The 21,517-nt window shown below is 41.3% G+C and overlaps 1 protein-coding gene across 2 annotated transcripts in view; it reads left to right on the forward strand.

Moving 5' to 3' along the window:
- nav3 (neuron navigator 3) overlaps positions 1-21,517 on the forward strand; it is a 399,859-nt gene that overhangs the window by 80,043 nt on the left and 298,299 nt on the right. Inside the window, exons 2-3 of one of the 2 annotated variants that reach the window (XM_019265607.2) lie at positions 2,014-2,103; positions 19,596-20,056. In XM_019265607.2, the coding sequence (XP_019121152.1) occupies positions 19,988-20,056 (69 nt within the window). In that variant the 5' untranslated portion in view covers positions 2,014-2,103; positions 19,596-19,987. Of the gene's footprint in view, positions 1-2,013; positions 2,104-14,374; positions 14,500-19,595; positions 20,057-21,517 lie in introns of those variants that run through there. The other variant, XM_027275946.1, reaches the window with a different exon arrangement.

Consider the following 21,517-nt stretch of genomic DNA (forward strand, 5'->3'; position numbering starts at 1 on the left):
AGAGCCGTATGTAAAACGAGTTGTTGGCCCTCTTATTGGTCGCCTGCCCGGGTAGCCCTTACATTTAATTGGCTTCCCGTTTGTTTTGAGCTGCACCCACCCATTACGATCATCCATAAACGTGGTACTATAAAACCAAACTGCACCTGGGCACAGAGAGAAAGAGAGAGAGAGAGAGGGACAGAACTGCTCTGCTGCTAATGTCATTAATCCGCCCATAGAAGGATCCCACAAATTTCTTTTAGCTATGGAAACCCTTATCTTTGAACACACACCTCAGTCTCTTCAAATGTCCTCCATCATGGCCACTAAACCAGGAAATCAAGGGACGGCCGATTGGCGTTAATGAAGGAAAAGGTCGCTTCCAGCAGCAACCTGTTAAATTGATTTGGGCTCTTTTCTCACCAATCAAGAACTGTCCGTCAGGGATGTTCTGGTGTGAGGGATTGTCAGGAGCATTTGCTGTCAGGAATTTAATTAGTATACTCTTTGAACCATATCTGTGATTTTACATTTTAGAGCTCATTAACTATAAAGTGCATACATTAAGAACTGCTGACCATTTCCAAGACACATTATTATCTTTTAGAATTACTTTCTACATTTGAGACAGCTGTTCTTTTGGGTATGCTGTGAAAATAACATTTTTATGAAAGGTAATTTATCACTGACAACATTTATTTTACTTTCTCTGTCTGCTGCCAAACAGCAACCCGTTTAATGCCAGAGATTACCCAAAATTTCCACCCATTAATCTGTCTTCTCAGTTTGATTTTGTCAAAACATATCTTGTGAATTAAATTGTTTTTGACATCAGAGCAAAGCATCCACAGAGAAGAGTATTAGCTGTTGTTTACGATCTTACCCGAATGTCACACATATTTTCTCTCCAGAGAGCCCTCACCTTTTCCATCTGTTTTTGTGTTTGCTTCCCAGGAGAAACACAAGTGCTTTCATGTCAGACAGTACATCATGAGCGTTCCCATCAAACCTCTGCTTAACTTACCGGCAGCCCTTAATGCATGATGTTGTTTTTTAATATGGAGCCATATACTTTTTTTAAGAGTGGGTGCCGTTTCTTTTGAAAATATTGTAAATCTTTGCACGAAACTTTTCCAGTGAGGCGTATCTAGTCTCTTGACAGCTTTAACCTTGTAAGCTGTTGTTTTTGTATCCCAGGATAGAGGACGACTCGCATGTCACACATCGTGGCTGTTCCCCTAAAACCTCTGCTTGCCTCTGAAGTATCTTTTAAGCCCTTTTCTCCTCAGTATTTGCATCATTATTGACAGACCTCAAACAGCCTCCTTAAAGGCTTTTTTTTACAGGATTCTCAAGTGTGGTGTTGTCTCAGCAAAAGAAAACTCTTTAAATTTGCTCTGTGAGACCAAGAGGCACATTCTGAACAGTTTGTCTCCCTGACTCTTCTTGTAAACTTGGCCTTGGCCTCCTGGGAATAACTGTGTTGGAGGGTAAAGTGGCCTTAGTACTAGAGATCAAATATATGATTCTCCTTTTTCATCACTGTTTTGAGAGGATGCTATAATCCTCACAAGTAATTGATTTTTGGGAATGGTGCACCGGACGCTGCACCTTGGTGGGAAATCTGAGGGATGAGAACAATTTCCACAGCCAAAGACAGTTGACGCAGAGTTTATTGGGTTTTGTTTTTTTTCCAGATGGGAGAAACTTTCCACAGAACTGTTTTTGTCCTTCTGCATGGGATAAACTTTCAGTCAGCTATGTTACAATTCTGCTGGGATTGTTGTGCAAGAGGTAGCAATCGGCATAAAAGTGGATGTGTCTGAACAAATCACTTCCAGGATCTGCAATAAGACATCTCAAGCTGTCCATGTACTGTAAGAGAAATTGGACTGTCCCCTGGTAGTCGCCCTGTTTTTTTTTCATTCTAGCCAGATTGAGAATTAAATTGAGGTGATCATTTTATTTGTATTTTTAAGCTAAAATTCATGTTTAATATGATACATCCTGTTTTGTCTCCTCTCTTTTCAGGGTGTTTTTAGAACTGCTGACTTCTGTGATGTATACTAATATGTGGTCAGTGGAGGAACAGTGAAGGAGCCAGAGGAATCCGGGTTTGATGTAAGTTCAGCCGCCTGTTTGACTTGAATCTGTGGCTAAACTCCTGACTCTTTGTTATATGAGATGTTCTCCAAGAAAAAATCTGATTTGAGGTGTGACCTTGTGCTTCTTGACTTTGAAATCATCTTTAAATCACTCGGGGTCTGTTTCTGTACAGTATGTCTGCTTCTTTTCAAAACGAAGTCTAAAACAATAGATGGTATAGTCAGTACTGGTTTGATTACATGATATCTGTGCTGTGGTAGTAAAGAGAGAGTTTCTCTTTTCTCTCAATTTGAATCAACCACTGCAAAGCTAAAATGGGCCAGCGGGCTAATTGTCAAACTGTTATTATTAATAATATATATACTAAAGGATTGCACATCATTACATGTGGATTGCAGACCCTGGTCAAGAATTTAAGTCACTTTTTAACCCTAAATTGCATTTCCACTCTGAACACCTTAGAGAAAATGACATCTGGCCTCTAGTTTGGTTTTGGTACCCATCTTTAGCTTAGATACAGAGAAAGTGAAAGCTAAATTATGAGGGTAGAAGTTTGGTGAACATCTTCTCACACTCAGCCTCACAGTATGAGCTTTGTGTACCAATAAGAACATAACATTTCTGCCAGGGTTAGAACAGATTTGCTTGCATTTCAGTCTTTGTGTTTCTATCTCTTCTTCTGGTCGGACGTGGGCTGAGGCTCATTTGGAAAAAGGTGATGTCACATAGCAACATTTGACTTATCTGATGGGTTAATGGGTTGTTTGTTTTGTGTTGCCAGGCTACTGTCAATCTAATTAGATCTACCCACAGCCACACAGTTCTGAAGAAGCAGATTATGTGACTGTATCAGTATTAAGCTCATTACACTGTTACATAATATCTGAGGGTTTTTCAACACTTAGATTTTTGCTGATTTCATCATGAATATTTAATGTTACTGAGAAAAATTTAGAAGAGCATTTTGAGGGACTTTAATTATAGATTAAGGAGAGGTTTATATTACTTTAACAAAGAGATAGATATGTTATAAATGATTATAAATCAGCTCAAAAGGTGATAACACATGTGCAGCAAATCCACCATTTTGGTGAAGGATTTAGCAAAATTTTACCCTAAAATGTACTTGTCAGGTGGCGCTTAACCCCATAGGCTGTGTAAAAGATGGACATAGACTCCTACACCCACAGGTTTCTGAAGAGCCGTTGTGAAGCTCAGATTGTGGTGGCTTTGGATGCTGCGATCTTGGCAGTCCTGCCTCTGCCGCATCCCGGTTAATCTAAAAATGGGCCTGGAGCGTGGGTGGAACTGAGGGGAGCTGAATGAAGCCTGGTTGCTCAAACAAGCCACCTGTGACGGTACCCACCTGTCAATCAAAGTGGGTACACACCTAATTATTCATAACTTTAAGCCTTGATATCATTTGAACAGGTGAGTTGTATATAAATTCACCTTCAGTACAGTTGTCATGAACAGGGAAATTAGCTATAGAGACCAAAACTGTTTTCTGTACCAGTCTGTAAACATGTTTATTTCTGCTGTGAAATTGGACATTTTAACATGGGGACTCATGGAGAGAGAGCCTCAAGTTGGAGAAACTGCAGTTTTTGGTACTTCTACATTGTCACTTCACAGCCATGGAGGGTGCCACTTCCTTAATCCCAAATTGGGGCTCCCACCCCTTACACTGGGTGTGATGTGCAAGCAGCCTGAAGGGCTAACCTCTGCCAATCGTGCTTGTATCTCTGTATCTCACAGGTGAGATACGATTGGAGAGTTGGATCTTTAAGGTGCTTTCAGACAGTGAGTAGTTGCCACACGTCTGGCTATGTCAACATTTTGATTTTGAGCAAACAACAGAGTCGGCAGCGGCGATCACTCGCTGTCCGAAAGTGCTTCTAGGTTGAAGGTTTATGCTTGCACTATGGGTGAATTACAGTTGGTTGGTACTGTATGCAAAGCCAAATTAAAGCATGCTACCATCTGTTGCCAATCTGTTGCCACCCTCAATGTGACTTGTAATCAGAGCTAATTGGGTAGTTGATTCATTTATCAGTAGATTGAGATGAACAAGTCATTTTATAAGAAAAACTCCAACTAGCCTCTCCACACAGATGTGCTGCTTATTGGTTTTTGCTTCTTGGTCTAATTGCTTGAATATCTTTGAGTTGATTGTTTTTTGTTTTTTTTACTATTTCCTGACATTGTATACATATAAATAATGAATTGATTCATTCAGCAGATTGTTTATAATCTGTTCATATCAGTACAGAACAAACAGAATTCTTATTTTAACCACAACTCAATGATTTTAGTCATGTAAGTGAATAAATCTCAGTATATGGCTGTTTATATTGAATTTGGCACTGCTGATATGCTGACTTAATTTAATTTTGCTGCTTTCATTGCCACTTGAAATGAACTATAAGTAGTGTCTAAATAGTATGAATGTGTGATTAGTTGTAATTGAAATATATATACATTTATTTTGATTGACTTTGATTGGATTCATTATTTATTTTTTACACTCACTGCACTCTACTCTACCGTAGTAAATTGAAGGTACTTTTTCTCCCAGACTTCACTCCTTTTCTCCCATCATGGTGTTCCTACTGGTGCCTCCACATGCTGCCTCTGCACTCTTTGTTCCACTTCATTGGGGTGTGTGCTTGTGTGCGCTTCTCTGTCTGTGTCTATGTGTGTGTGTGTGTGTGTAATGCGAGTGTGCACCAAGAGAGCATTTTGACGACGGGTTGGATCTCTCTTTTACTCCCCCACCCCATCCTCCCTGTATGACTGGAGCGTAGAGTGTGTGTGTCTGTCGGCTGCAGTGTTTGATGTTGGGTGGGTCTCAGCCTGCATGGCATGTGTATGTCTGTGTGTGTGTGCGTGTGTGTGTGTGTGTGTGTTCTGTATGTGGTGTGCAAATGGAGAAAAGGGGGGGAGTGTGTATCTGTGCAGTGTGTGAGTGGGAGTATGCTCTGGTGAACGTGTGTAAAAGAGAGAACAAGATAGAGAGAGAAAAACACACTTGTATGCTGTGTATGCACTTGTGCATGTTTGCTGCATGCCTCTGTAGGTGTGTGTAGTGCAGTAACCCCCCCCACCCCCACCACCACCACCACCACCACCACCACCACCACCACCACCACCACTGGCCCCCTCCACCCCTTACACACACATACACACAACTCCAGGGACTAGCATGTTCATTATTCTTCCTAAAAGAACCATTAAAATTTCATCAGTGCAATGCAATCTGTAGCAGGGCGGGGGGTAGTAAGAGTGTGTGCATGCATGCATGTGTGTGTGAGTGTGTAGGAGAGAGAGCGCGAGAGAGTGAGAGAGTCAGCAGTGTGAGGGGAGGGAGCATGCATCCTCCTCTCATTCACCACTGCCTGCCTTCATGTCTCTCCTCCTCCTGCTTTTCTTTCTCTTCATCACCTTCTTCTTCTCTGGTGGCTCGATTTTTTTTTTCCCCCCTCGCTGAGAACATGCCAATGTGCAGATTAGGACTTCTATCATGATGTGAGCCGCCAGCATCCCTCCCCTCCTACTCCTCTCCATCCATCCCACCTCATTCTACTACTACTACGCCTTCTCTCTCTCTCACTCTCTCTCTCCCTCTCACACACACACACAGGCACACACACTCTCAGGCACTGGACGAGGCTTTCCTCAGGCTACAGGAGGAAAGAGTTAGCATCCAGGACTTAAAAAAAAGCTTAACAAGGTGCGGTTGGATTCTCAGGGAGGATTTTTGTCTCCTTGCTTGCCAAGTCTTTGGATATGTGATGTATGGAGCGCTGGATGGGTCACATTCACCAGACTGAGAGCTGGATCCTGATTGGAATATGTTTTTGAGTGGAATCCTCCTTTAAACTAGTGCATGGCTGGAGATTAAAAGGTGAGCCGTGCTTTTTGATTCCTGTGACACCATCGTTCTTTGGCGCCAAACTTGCTGATTAGCGCGGAAAGGAACCACGTGCTTGGCGTGATTCATGGTACACAATTCCAGAGTTTCCAGAGTTTTCTGTTTCAACCTTTCCCTCCTTTTTTTTTCTTTAATTAGACGGATCCAGCTGATCCTGTTTCTCGTAGGGGAGCGAGGCTCATTAGTGCTGTGCTTTTTGCTGCATTGATCAGAAATGTGAGGAAATTAGCAGCAGTCAGACCCCGGGAAGTAAGCGAGCGGTGGTTTTCCTCCACACAACCCCCCCTAAACCACCGCCGCCCGATCTCGTATGTCGCTTTGTTTTGCCAGCATGAGCACGAGGTGCTGTCTCTCAGGTAGATCTGATGCCGCTAATTGTGTCCTAATTGGGTTTCTCCTCAGCTGTAAAGGTTTTTAGTTTCTAAGCTGCCGAGAGTCACAGATGAAAGAGTTTGTAGGGTGGTGTGTGTATGCATGTGTGTGTGTGTGTGTGTGTGTGAAAGTAGGGTAGAGTGAGAAGGAGAGAGAGTGTTAAGCTGGGAGCTGTTGTGAGTGTGTGTGTATGGTTAGCCAAGCCTGTGAGTGTCGGAGGAGTAAGAGAGAGTCTAGAGCCTGTGTGTGTGTGTATGTGTGTTTTTCGCATGCCCATCTGTGGAGGTCTTGTGTGATGGATGGTGACTGATGGAGGGTGTGAGGTGTGTGAAGGAGGAGGAGGAGGATGAAGAGGACAGGCAGTGTGTTGGGGGAGGGTGTCAGGAGGAGACAAGGGGAACTGGTCTCTCATCTGTGTGTGTGTGTGTGTGTGTGTGGGTCTATGTGGTGGAGCAGTACATCACAGACCGGCAAATGGAATACTCAAGACTTGAAGGGTCCTCTCCTCTTTCTCCTCCATCACCACACCTCACCCCACCCTGCACATGTAGAGTGTGACCCCCTGGAGGGCATTCTCTGATTTCTATCAGTGTTCAGATTCTACATGCGAGACTGAACTGTACGAGAAGCATGGTTTCTATAGACAGATGTAATGAGGTCCTACTGCAAAACTGCCAACGCCTGTGTTACTCTGTTTTAATCAACACAGATTGCAGAATTCTGTTTGAAATGAGACGATTCGACCAGCAGGCTACTTTGTGTTAGCCTTATTCTGTAAGATGTTGTGAAGAAGTGCATAGCTGAACTATCCTTGAAAAACACAGTAGACCTACCTGCACATTTTGTTATTCATTTAGTTCTGACAAACATCACAATAGTTAAAATGTAATGACTGCAGCATTTTTCAAATGTAAAAATTATTCTAAGATATATTAAATTAGCAAACTAACTTCCAAAATACATGACATTATACCCAGCATTTTCATGTAAAGATAACTTTCTATTACACCTGTACTATCACAGATTTTTGTTTTGCCCCACAAAAAGACTTCCTTCCATTCATGAGCATGCTGATGTGAGCATTTAGCACAAAGCACTGCCCTCACAAACCTGCTGCCATCGCTGTAGACTGTAGTTTATTCAGTGTGGCTCTGAATTTACAACCCATAATAATAACATGGATGTGAACAAATTCAGCTTTCAAAATATTCAAAACATTCTTTACAAATGTAAAACTTCATTTTTAAAATATCACTGACACACAGTCTTACAGGGTATATCCACAGTTTCTCTATCACTCCGTCACAATGTGTGTTAATGTCGGTAACAGATGAACAAGAACCAACAGTGGAGTTCATGTCTGGCTTCTATTATTAACTTCCTGCTGTGGCTTCTTCATGGCTTCAGAGCATGTGATAGATTCACCAAATGGAACAATCTCTGCTGTTTCCTGTGGTTACTTATATCTCTGACACTAAGATCCATATAGCTACGAATGAACTGTGGGGCACCTGCTCTCTTTCAGGTAACAGATGACACAGTCACACACAGACATGACGGCTTTATTCATGAACCACGTGAAGCCTGGAAATGTTGATGCCGGCGCTCGAGTGATCAAGAATATCTCAATCTATGTGTTAACCTCATGTCTTTCTCTTCATTCTTCTTGCCTGATGATGTTTGGCTGCCTGATGAATCTGATTGCCATGTTGCACTATAACCCATCCTGATCCTGCAAGACTCCCCGTCCTATTGTGAATATAAAAAGATGATGTATTCTGCAATCAATGGTTGTAACGCTGCTGCGCTGTTATCCCTCATTTCTGCTGGGGGCCTCAGTGTGATTTAGTGAGGCTCCTGAGGCTCAATACCCAACACGGTGCACCACTGGGGGAGGGGAGCGTGTGAGTGTGTGCATTTGTTTTCTGCATGTGTTTGAATGAATGTTTGCTTTCATGTGGTGTGTGTGTTTAGCATATCTGGAATGCATGGGAATTACAGTAAGCGTGTGTGCCTGAATAAAAAATAAATAAAATTGTGTGCACAGTGCTTTGTCTACCCCCCAATCCTACCCAGCAGCTACCCCTCTGGGAATTGGGGCGTACGCGTTAAAAATGTTATTTTGGCCCTCGTTGTTTAGCCTGACAATCTGTTTTATTTAACAGGGCGAGGCACTCCCTTCAACACCACTTTGGTATGGCGGCGTTTTAAACTGAGCGAAATTGAGCCACGTCCCGGTGCCGGCTGTATATCACTTAGGCAATTACAACCTTCACAGTTCTATTGGTAATAAAAGAGAGGTTTATGAAGCACAAGCATGTCAGGCTGGGGGAAAATGCTAACAGAGGAGAAGGTGTTTGGTGTTGGGGGACAAGGCGTGGCGATCTGAAGGAGAAGCGTTCGGCTGTTTGATTTGTGTTGTATTTGGCTGTGCTGTGCTGGGACACATCTCATTTTGACCCTTTAACCCCTGTTGGATTTGTTCTAGTTGACTGTGTCTTGTGTGTGTCTGTGTGTGTCTGTGTGTGTGTTCATGGGTATGTTCAACAGGCCCACATAGCAAATTAGCCCACAGACTCTTGTGTATAATGAATCAAACCAAATACCATCGCATGTAATTGAAATTTCACAGCACTGATCTCATCTCTCTTTTCCTTCTTTCGCTCTTTCTTGGTCGGCTTTGAAAACCTAAATAAAGATGTACCCCACCCCCCACCTTCCTTCCAACCTTGCCTCTGCCATCCTTGCCTCTCACATGATCCACCACAGCCATAATAAGATTTGATGTTAATCCCGACACAATATCACAAGATTACGCGCCTCCATAATGCTCCACACAGGCACCACAGACGGTGGAGAATGGGCTTGGCGTGTATGGAGTAGGCTTGGCTGGATGAAAGCACATTAATGTAATCTAAGTGTAATTGGGTGGTAATGCAGCTTGTATGTGGATGAATGGAGGAATGGAAACGGGGAGGGGGTTCTGTTTTATCCTTCTTGTCAGACGAGCCCAGGGGAGGGAGAGCGGGGACATCGTAACGCCAAGAGAGAGAGACAGATAGAGAGAGAGAGAGAGACGCTGGAGGTAGCTTGGCTAGACAGAGGAAGAGAGTGATAGAGCGAGGACGACAGATTGCCTGGAGAGGGTAAAGGGAGGGACACAGAGAGATTATTTATCTCCAAACTAATGTCAAATTCTTGTGGATTGGTCAGAGAATATGATTAATGAACGGACAGACTCAGGAGGCAGTGGATTACCTTCTGATGTCTAAAAATGAATTTGATGATGTGATGATTCTCAACTATTTATTGATTTAGAAATCAGGAGTTATTTAATATTACGAAATAAGAAATTTGAGTATAGTGAGTTACAAAATTTTAGTTTTTGTAAAATTAGTTGAGCTCAAAATTCCTTTGATTTTAAATGCAAGATTTCTTTTTTTGAGTCAATACTTTTGACTCTTACTCCCAAAATGAGCTGCTTTTAAGATATTGCACCATCAAGATGCTATGAAAATTGATAGAATATGTAGAAAGTGCTAAATTAGCAGCAGGACACGTCTTTGCCCTCTAATATATACTGCCTAAAGACATGGTAACACCTCGAAGCAAGTTTAGCTGCATCTCCCTGCAAGGGCGTCTTGATGATTTGCTAGTCATCAAGCTGCTGACATGCTCAGTTTTTCCCACAGGGCTACTGAAGATCTTGGGGTTGCAGGGATGTGATAAAGTGACGGACGCTCAAAAACATCTGGCTTCATTTGTTTGTTTTCTTTCACATGGACTATAATGGAAAATATGCAATAATGACTTAAATTAATAGTACTTGTTGGTTAGCACTGTCACCTCACAGCAAGAAGGTTTCTGGTTCTGGGGCCTTTCTGTGTGGAGTGTGCATGTTCTCCCCATGTCTGCGTGGGTTCTCCCCGGCTGCTCTTGTACTTGCCAACCTTTGGCAGTGCCGCCAAACATAGTAGCCACTCAGACTACTGAATGTAGCACTAAAATTGAACTTACCTTGAGATATACTTTACCTTGTCCAACCAATTGCTGATATCAGTAACTCCACCAATATGAGTTCTTTTTGCTGCTCATTATGCTCCTTTTTAAATGCTGGTGTGATTAGGCTTTTATAAGGTAGACAGACTTCTTGTTTTATTGTTGGTGCATTTGTTTTTAAACGGTTTAAAATGTTGTTGTTTTTTGTTAAATTTATGAACTCTGTTCCCGTTTGACATTCCAAACTAGCAGGGGTGCTTGGCAGGTACTGTTTTAGTTGCGAGGGTCGCGGTATCATTCCTGGATCATTTTGCTGTCACCACCAAAATACTGTGTCATCTCAGAAACAATAAACAGTGAGGTGCCAGGAAAATGTCAGGCTCAGGTAAGTGTGTGGAACAAAAAAACAACCCAAAATTGACACTGCAACATGCATTCCTCAAGCTAATGAGCTGCTGCTTCTCGTGTCACTCTTTACCTTCACAATAGTGATTACCCCGTTAAAGAGAGCCGGGATACCTGCAACCACACACACACACACACACACACACACACACACACACACACACACACACACACACACACACACACACACACACTCTCTCTCTCTCTCTCTCTCTCTCTCTCCGTCCGCTGTTACCGTGACAACAGAAAAAGCCAGGGTCGTATTCGGTGTAGCTTGTTGCTTCAATATCAGTTAAACACAATTCTTAAAGTACATGCAGCACATTGTCTGTCACTCTGTGATTCTTGGTAATGTAAAACAGGGTAAATGTGCACATAGAGAGTCAGGTTTTTGGGTTTACATTGCCTTTAATCAGTTGCTCATATATTTTATTGTACATCCTACCACAGTATTCCCTTTATGACTCCTTTCATTTCCAGGCTATTTGTATTGCTCGCCTGCTGTCGTCACTTAGTTTTTACACTCTGGCAGTTTAGCTCCCTATAGGCTTTCATGATTTCTCACCTGCATTACTCCCCTCTATCTTCCCCTCTGTCGCTCTCTGCTCTCTTCTTGCCTGTGCATGCTCATACTCCAACCGTATAGGTTCTTTTATCTTTTCTGTACATGTACAGGCAGTGGTGCGATTTAAAACTTCTTTGAGCTGAACCATTAAAGCCAAATATGCATGAAAGAATACCTGGAGTAGGTTTGAACTTGAGGTTTGATATCTGAAATCAATTGAAGTGTCTAGAACTCATAAGATAAAAACTTTTACTTTAATAATAACTTTATTAAGGAGACTAATAGAAAAGGTCAATCAATTGACTATATACAAAAACACAATATAAAAGATATAAAAGACAGAGGTCGGCAGGTCGGCATACTGACATTTACAAACATTTGGCTGGCAGTGCACCATTGTGGAAGTTTAAGAAGCAGCCTCATGCCATCGTTATTGGCCACATTTTAACTGTAAAGGCAGGGAGGTATACTGTACAGCAGCATATAAAATCCTCTAAATAAAGCTACCTTCAAAGATTCTCAGCACAGGCTGAAATTACGAGCCAGCGTATTAGCACGTATTAAACGCATTAGCTTGCGTGCACAGCTTGTGGCACTGTCTATTTAATCTCATTTCACACACATGAAGAGCAATACCAGATAAGTAGGATTTAAGGAATACAAATTTCCTGTCTTTTATTCTTGTAACAATCATAATATTACTCTACTTTGCATTATATGTGATGGCAAAATTAAAGCCATTCATTTACAAAAGAGCAACAAAGGCACAGAGACATAAAAACATAAACAAAAGACACAAACAAATGAATTATGTATTATTGCATGTTGTGTTTTACACTGTAATGTTCCTGATCTTTATAGTTATAGCTTCCTACTTTGTGCTTAATGGCCTTTCCCAGCCTCAAAATGTCTGCTGACAGTAATATGACAGGAAGAAGCATGTTGTTGACCAACCGGCACAGCATGTGCTGTATCGAGTTGTTCACTTTGGCTGATGCAGCAAACCAAATGTAAACACGCTCCTCTCACTTGGAGCCGAACTGTCCAGGAGCCTGGAAAGATTCACAGTGGTCGGTAATGTAGGAGACGCCCATCATACATTCACCCTGCGTTAGAACTGCATACACACCTATACGCACTTTCTGTACACACATATGGCTTCCGCAGTCTTGTTTATGTTAATACGACCATACGCATTTTGCACTTCATTAATATTTGCTGGAGCATCTGGTTTTCTTTGTTCTCCCATATGTTTCCCATTGCTACGCTGTGCTGTACATACTGCAGTATAGTTATAAAACTACCAGTTATTTCATGATGTGTTTGTGTAGAAATGTGGCTGCCTTTACATTTTTGTGTTCATCTTCTGTATATAATTTTAACTTTACTGTGGTTTCTACTGCAGAGTGGTCACTTCCGTCTCCTAAATACTATTATGTGTAGCCATGGATCCCTATTGAATATAATTAGATTTATCAGTATTATTAATGGGCCATTGGGGAGCCAAGTGAAGTATGGCAAGGCCATTACAAATGTCCTAATTGCTTAGAATATCCCAATTACTCTGTTTCTCTCCAGCTGTTACCATACAGTAGACACTGGCTCAGGACTGCCATGGAGATTTTCCACTTTGTCTCTTGTGGAAATTATGTTGAAAAGTATCCCCATACTTGATATTAGTAATTGCATTGCTGCTGTGCTGCTTTAACATTAAGACATGTTTGTACAAATTATGGTACATACCATGTTACATTTGCTGATTAAAAGTGTTGTAAGTCAAGTCAAATTTTATTTATATAGTACAAAATGACCTGTATGTAGACCATCAATCTGTTGAAAATGTAAATTATTTTAGTGACCGTATCAGATGTCACAAAGCTGATAAAATGAGGTTCATGTTGAAGGAATGGAATGCCATTAGGGCATTATAGTATTTTAATGTGATGGTGGGGCGTTCTTTATGTTTCACCTCTGACCTATTGAGGTGATAATTTATGGTGCATGCTCCCCCAACCCTCCTGCTCTCCCCGAGGAAATCAGGATGGATCTATGGCTATCATTTACATCTCCTCGAATTAAAGCAGCAGTGTGTAGTTACGGGTCCAGGCCTCATGAATCAAACTTTATTGACCACTTGGAGAGTTACAGACACCCGTTGAATACCAAATGCTGGTGAAAGGCCACTGGGTGGGTGGTGGTGGGGGGGATGTCGACCAGTTACAGAAATTGAAGGTAGGATCACCCAGCTGTGATAAAACTGCAGTGGCTGCTGCTCATAAATATGGAGATTTCACTTCCAATAAGATTCTTTACAACCAAAGGGGATTAAAGCACACATTAATATTCTCTTTAACAATAAATACAAGAACGTGTTTGCCAAAGATACTGACAGCTTCCTGTTTCATGTTGTTGTTTTATTCTACAGTATATGATATGTTCACAAGGTTTACTTGGACCTCTTTTCTGTTTCACTAAATGAAAGTCTGCATCGGTCCCCGCATGGATAATAACTGGCTTTCTTTATGTAACCCATTTTCTAATTATTACTTGCAGCCATAACAATTATTATAGAGCAATTTGTTGTCAGCTTTGTAGAAACAATGTTAATTGCAATTAACCACAAACAAGTTATTGCCAATTTCCTCAGTATGAGGTGTTAAAGTGAGTGAAACCTCTAAATTTACATGTAAAACACATTGATATAAAATGCCTGTGGTGAGACTGAGAGAAAAACACAGACAGGGATATGATTTATTGAATCTTGAATTAGTTGCTTTCGCTTAGATAACAGAAACATTAATTGTTTTCTTGGCCAACATTTATCACGATTTCAAACTGCACATATATTTAATTTTGAACATAACGTACATAATTAACGTCTTGAAAAGCTGTTAGTTTTAAGTTACAATTTGAATTCACAGGCTTTAACAGCGTCTGTCACTGGCAGATTTACACAGCTGTAGCTAATTAATGTTGATTCTCTGAGTTAGCCAACAGCTAAATACACTTGCTGGTGTCTGTACGGTTTGTGTTAGGTCAGGCGAGGCTCCGTTGAGAACGAAACATCACGGTTTCAATTTTTGATGAGAGAGGGTGGCGTTTTTTCACCTTCTTGTTCAGAAACACCAGGAGAATGGTGAGTCTTTTTCTCGATAAATGATTTAGATGATTGCTCGAAGTCCGATTCAGACAGCTAGCCTCCTTAGTTGCTGAGTTGTCCCACAAAAAACAAAGGGTTAATATTTTACTCGATAATTTCACTTGAACTTTTAAGCACGTTGTAACATTCAGTTTTAGGTTTATCAAATTAAAAGAAGAAAAATTAGGAACCTCTGTGTTTTGAGCCCATGAAGCCCGTTAGCCTTGGAAGCTAACGTAATAGTAGGCTATACCATTAATGTCTTAATAAATGTGTACTAAAGTAGTATTTTTTCATCTTTCTTCTGCAAGTCTTTATAGAAATTGTTTTTTTTTTTGTTCTTTGTGAGAAAGAGAGAACTCAAATGAACTTTAATGGTGTGCCTCGAGCAAGCGGCTGCATTGTTTTATTCCACTCAGTGGGCAGGTTGCTCAGCAGACATTTTGACTTGTCACAGCGGGAAAAACACAGGTGGAATTAATAACAGTAACGACAGCTCAGTTCCATTAAGTGTCCCGTTAACAGTGACAGTGAGCTGGGTTCCCTGAGGGGAATACAGCAATCACTAACACACCTGTGAGTTTCCTGTTATCACATGTGTAAATGTCTGCATGTGGAACTGGTCCAATCATGTAAAAAAAAGAAAAAAGAACAAATGTTTGTATGCTCTATACCAGGGGTTTTCAAAGTGTGGGATAGTGGGCCTCCCCTAACACACACACAATTATTATTACTTTTATTACTGTTATTGATGTTGCTTTGAATGTTCCACAGAGGCTTGAAAAAAAGGTTTAAACAATAAATGTCATTCACATCTTTATTTTTTTAAACATCTTAAACATATTTGTAAAAACATTTCAAATATCTTTATTTGTGCTCAAATATTTGTTTTAAACGCAATCTTTGTGTATGATTTTAACATCTTTGTGTGATTTTAAATACATTTAAACACATTTTTGTAAAAAAACAAAAAACAAACACCTTCACTTAAAAAAAAAAAACACAATTTAACTTTTCAACTGATTTTTATTATTATTACAGTGGTCCCTCGTTTATCGCGGGGGTTACGTTCTAAAACTAACCCACAATAAACAAAATCCGCGAAGTAAGTTTTACAATTATTATACATGTTTTAAGGCCGTAAAACCCCTAACCACACACTTTTATACACCTTTTTACACGCATTTTGTACAGTACTCCCTTAATTAATCAGGACGCAGAACACGTGTGCCGTTCTCACTTAGCCAATCAGGACGCAGAACACAATGCACGTTCATACTGTTACAGTACGCTGTAAAAAAAAGCATGCAAAATTACACTAAAAAAATCCGCGAAACAGCGAGTCCGCGAAAAGTGAACAGCGATATAGCGAGGGACGACTGTATCTTCTTTAAACACTCATCCGACGAGTTATCGCGCCTTATTGGCAGGACCCAAGCCTGGCCCCGTCTCTGCCAGACTAATAATGAATATATCTTCACCAGTGTGGTCGTTTTTCATAGTGGCAGAAGATAACAACAGTTATTAACATCAGTTGTTTGCAAAAGTTGTTAGGTGACGGTTCCGAGAGGAGGAAAGAAGACTTCGAGTTTTAATAAGACTCGATGTTTGAAACAAGCGGTATTAAAAGAATATGAAGCAGTGGCGGTAGCAGCTAGCGGTGCTGCTCAGGCTAAAACAACACAGAGTGTGGATGTCCTGATTGGCGGATTTTAATGATTGACACCTGTCGACCAATCAGAGTCAAGCGAATCGATTAGTACCGCCCACATTCACCTTTGACCCACCAATGACGATCCAGAATGAAGTAAACCCAAAGGTAGTATATCGCAGCTAGAGGTCTCACTTCACTGTCAAAGCCTCTTTGTCTTTATGTAACAACCAGGAGCTTCGTGACTGACTCAAACTAAGCAGGAGACATTAGCAGGAGACATTAGCAGCGTTTCTTCAGGCTGGAATAGAACTTTTGACACAAAACAGCAAAGATAAGACATACTGTATCGTTTTGTGGATGTTTTTGCTACTCTTTGGGGGCTAGCTCGCCGAGTTTTCATCGTACAGTGATGATACACATATTTTTTTAAGATATATTTTTATATGCTCTGTACAAACATATCTTATGTAGAGCTCAAATACAAGGCCGTAGTTTTAATTTGTAGAAAATAACAGAACTTTTTCACATCACAAGTGTAGATGATAAAATGAATGATGGCTGAATTCCATTTAGCTGCTTCAGTTTCAGGGTGCCGTCTCGCTGTCATAATATCACAGCTACTTGGACACTTGAATAGGATATAGCAATTGTTAATATTATTGGTAGTTACCTATCTTCTGTCACAAAAATCCTATTGCAGTATAAATTAGAAAACTTGCAACCAGAAAAGTGTTTTGACTCAACCTAAACATGAGTATGTCATGTTTCAGTATGAGTAAGTATCTCTTTAGGTCCTTTTAAGGTCTTCATGGATGTAAACTAGTTTGAAAACTGCATCAGTGAGCTGCTTTATTGATGGAGAGAGGGAGTGGTGAGTGAGGTAGAAGGACAGTAGTTTAAAATCTAAACATTTTTTGAGATCTTGTTTTTGTGTGAATTTTCTTTCTTTCGCGTATAGTAGAGATCTTTGCAAAAGATGCAGATCTTGTCAGGTGTTTTTTAAATGTTTTTTTTTCTGGAGAGTCCGTCCTTACTTCCTTGATAAGGATGCTCTGCGCCTGCTGTTGCTTGTCAGGAAAAGCAGATGGAAGATCACCTCTGACGCCAGTGGCCTACATTGGAGGCCATCTTGTCACTGTGTGACAGCAAGGGCCAGCTAGCCTCTTCCTTACAGCAAACATTAAAGTATACCATGCCATTCCCCGTGAGGTTCCATTCTTTCTTTTATACTGTTCAAGAAGAAAAAAGGGGGAAATTAGCGCTCATACAGTATGCATGACTTTAGAAAGCCCTCCATATAATTCCACTGCGGAGGGAAATGGGCAAGTCTAGCAACAATATAGCTGTGGGTTTGTTTTGTTTTTTTTATAGCAAATTTAGCATTTCTGGGATGTGGTGTTATTGCCTACACGAGATTTTGTGGTGTTTCTAGTCATTTTCTTCATCACCTACTGCTGCAAATATTCCCTGTGCATTGCTTGTTGTTCGAGGCTACTCCATTATGGAATGGCATCCCCATGGTACTTGAAAGGAGTGCTTTTCACAGCTTATTGCTAACAGCTAACACTCAGTGGTTTCAGTGGAAAATCTCACTGGGCTCCAGTGCTCGATTCATGACGTCCCCTATGAATCAATTCTGAGTTGGCAGCACTTGACATGATTGCCCTAAGTAACTGACAGGGTTGCAGTGTTACATGGCACTCTGGTGCTGGGTGAGTGTTCACTGATGAAGCAAACCATAAAGATCTGTCCGGTGTTAAAAGAGGAGACAAAGGCGAACACAAGTAGGCGGCTGGTGAGGCAGCTTTCTGTGATGACTTTTCTTACTACGCCTTACCTTGAGGGATTATTGGAGCATTTGATTGGCCAACTTCTGTGGCTGGATGGCGATGGAATTGCAGTGCAGAGAGTATTGATTTTAGTGACAGTGCAATCGTGTTTCTGTGTGTGGAGAAACTGTATATATGGGACTGTGTACTGCATTTGCACCAGTGTGGGGTGATTGTTCTGTCTTAGTTTTTTTCCCTCAGAACAAAATACATTATCATTTTGCAGTAGGTGTACTGTTTGTGCCATTCCAAGTACCAGCTGACACAAAGATGCTGCCTCACTGTCCCTGATATGTCATTGTCAAATTAATTGTGGCATCTTGGAGTTAGGTGTGTAAACAAATCAAATCATGGCTTAAATGAGCAAAATCCTCTGTCGTCCTGACAGACTTCCTCAAAATGAAGACCCCTTTTCCCATAAACCTCCCTGTCTCAAACTGGACTGCACAAGCAGCACTGTTCTTCTGTTTTGTGCTGTAAAGGAACATAGTTTGGGCCAAAGCCTGGCACATTGTTGATTTTCTGTACTGTAAACATTCATTAGCAAACCATCTATCCACTACTCTAATATCTGTGTGTTGAATTTGAAGCTACAGCAGACTGATGGTTCTGTCCAAAGTAAAATGTTTAAAAAGAAAATGTGGTTTTGTTGAAGATGACTATTTTATTTGGTAGGGCATAGTGACTTCCTTGAGTCTCCTGCGGTTGGACAGAGCCAGGTTGGTTGTTTTCTCATACTTCCAGTCTTTGCGCTAAGCTAAGCCTGTTGTCACTTTAAAAGAACGATATGAGGCAAAAAAGCCAATAGGTCTTATTTCCCCCAAATGTCAAACAGTTCCTTCCTGTTGCTGGTAGAGACTGGAAATCGAATGATCATAAACAGATGAATAAATAAAAAGCATCATAGTAAGGCTTATCTTTGCAGATATATTTTTATGAAGAGAACTCAAACTAACTCCAACAGCAGCTTGAGCAGCAAATGACTGTGAAAGCCAATGATAAGGGTTTACTGTCATATTTACCCAAAGTTTCCATATAAAATTAGTCCCACTTAGCCCAGTGGGTGTATGGCACAGACACTGGCAGGTTTGGTCTTTTATTCACAAATCATGCTACAAATGGGCAGTACAGGACTTTTTGAATGGCAGATGTTGTGTTTTGCAGAATGTATGTAAACCAAACAGACAAGTTGAACCCTAGTAGAGTCCACAGAGGGGCCAGCCACCGATCCTGTGGTTATCTTTCCATGCTTGGACCCTTCCCAGGGTGCGAGTTTACCCGACCTCAGCATGACTCAATCCTTCCCCTGCTACTTTTTGGTGGAAAATAGGTTTGGAGAAAAAAGACAACAATCAAAAACAATCACTCAACGTAGAACAAACAGCATGTAGTAGAAGCTTCTGCTTCTCTCTCCTTCTCTGAGAACCATGGCAACATTAACTTTGATATGCAGATACCCCTGCCATTTGTGCAGTGCAGCACCAAGGGGAATATTGACTTTTCGGAGAGGCAGAGAGGTTTTGTATTAATTGTAAAGCTAAAACTATACGTCTCTTCTTTATGTCTTTTTATGCATTTGAATTATAGTCTTGTCTTTCTTCTTTCCCCAGATGTGGAGGCAAGACTGTGTGCTGGAGCCAGGGATTGCCTTCTAAGGAGGAAGCTAGCACAACTGTTATTTTCATGTGAAACTCCACAACCTGCCGGCTGAAAGTCCTCATCACTGTTCTCTTGTGCTCCAGTCAACATAATGGCACTCTCTCCGTAGCCTTCTGCTACCTGTTTGGCCTTTGTCCTGTTCTCAAAACCTTTCCAGTGCTGATAACACTCAGAGACACATTTTACTTTAACTGTGCAAACCAACATCTGCTATGGATCGCCTGTGTCCGGATGAAGGCGTGAGCCGGACACGGGCCCTCATCGGCAAGCTGTAGCCGTCTGGATTCTCTTCAACTTGCTTCCTGTGAATTTACTCTGGAGTTATTCTTTATTTGGACCAGGGATGGATGTACCGGAAGCCAGCAAGCATGGCAAGAAGTCAACAAGTCAAAAGCTGGAGGACCAGAAAAAGGTTGGCAAAACTTTCCTTTTTACAGTTTCTTCTACAAAATGCACTTCTTTCATCTTCTCCTGCTTTATGTGTCTGTGTGCGGCTGTATCAAAAAACCGTTAGCTTTGTCTTTTGCCGTTTTTCAGTTGTATGTAAGTGGAAGCCAAAGGATGAAAGTTTGTTTATCGCCTGGTTTGTTGTTCTCTTTACAAAAAGCACAACATGTTGGTCCAATTGCTACTGTTGTCTGAATTCCCAGCAGCTCCTTTGCTCCATATCTCCTAATAGCTATTTATAAAGAGAAGGGTGGGGGGAAATGTGGCGTTTGCGCTCCCCCTCAGTGTCTCCAGTCTTTCATCTTGGCCCATGTGGCGGTGGGCAGGGCCCGCCCCTCTCCTGGGAATACATATTTACTCTCTGTTTGAGATGCTTTTTATGTTAACCACTCCGGGGATAGAATGGGAGTAATACCCATGAAAATCAGACAAATAGTTTTTCTGTAAAGCAATATCATGTGCAGTAATAGTCCACCGCTCTGCTCTGGAGGACAGAGCTTGAATTGATAATGGTGAGCTTAGCCGAGGCTGACTCTGAACGCAGACCTCGATGGGGTCAGATTCATCCATGACGGTGGTGGCTAGATCGATGGAACTGCACTATCCTGTCTTTCTGGTCAATAAAACAGCATCAGCTTGGGTGCTGTCTATTTAGCAGAGCACGTCACCACATATACAGTATACATATGCTTCATATGCACTTAGGTGCACCCGATGCAGAAATCCTCACAGATGCACAGAGCCAGTGCTTAGTGGATTAGAAGAACAAGAGAACTCAGGAAAGCATTTCTATTCCTGTAGTCACCTGTGTGTAGACTGAGACATACACAACTACTAAAATACATACACAGACTGAAACACAGATAATAGATACACAAACACAGCCCCCCACCCCCCTCTGACTCTGACCTGATTTCTTTAATGAAGTGCTTTTGATAAGCGTAATGATTGTCCAGGCGAAGCCTAGGGAACATCTGAGAGCGGTGAACGCACAGTAATACATCAGGTCTGACATTTGTAGCACTATTAAGATCTCATAAAAAAGATGATTGTACTTTATTATTTTTTTCTCCTTTTAGACCTGAGTGCCATCTGGGAGTGCTCTTTTTTTTTTTTTACTCTTTAAAGCCTTTGCTGAGACGTGTTGCTGTTGTGCTGCCAGGCAACAACATTTTATACCCATTTAGAAAAGGCACAAGAAGGAAGGTGTGTGCCTGTCCTTGGATTTGTGATCAAATCTGGATTAATGCAAAGCTCAGGAAGACCTATCCATGTGGCCACTATTTGCCCTCAGATTGAATTAAATGTGCTGACAGTGTTCAATGTCATTGTTCAGCCTCTTTTCTCTAAACACGTGTAGACCTTAACAACCTCTGGGGAATACATATTCATCAAAACAACAGCACAAGGCAACATTTTGAGCAGC

Source organism: Larimichthys crocea, unplaced genomic scaffold (assembly GCF_000972845.2).
Source record: "Larimichthys crocea isolate SSNF unplaced genomic scaffold, L_crocea_2.0 scaffold268, whole genome shotgun sequence".
NCBI classification, from domain to species: Eukaryota; Metazoa; Chordata; class Actinopteri; family Sciaenidae; genus Larimichthys; species Larimichthys crocea.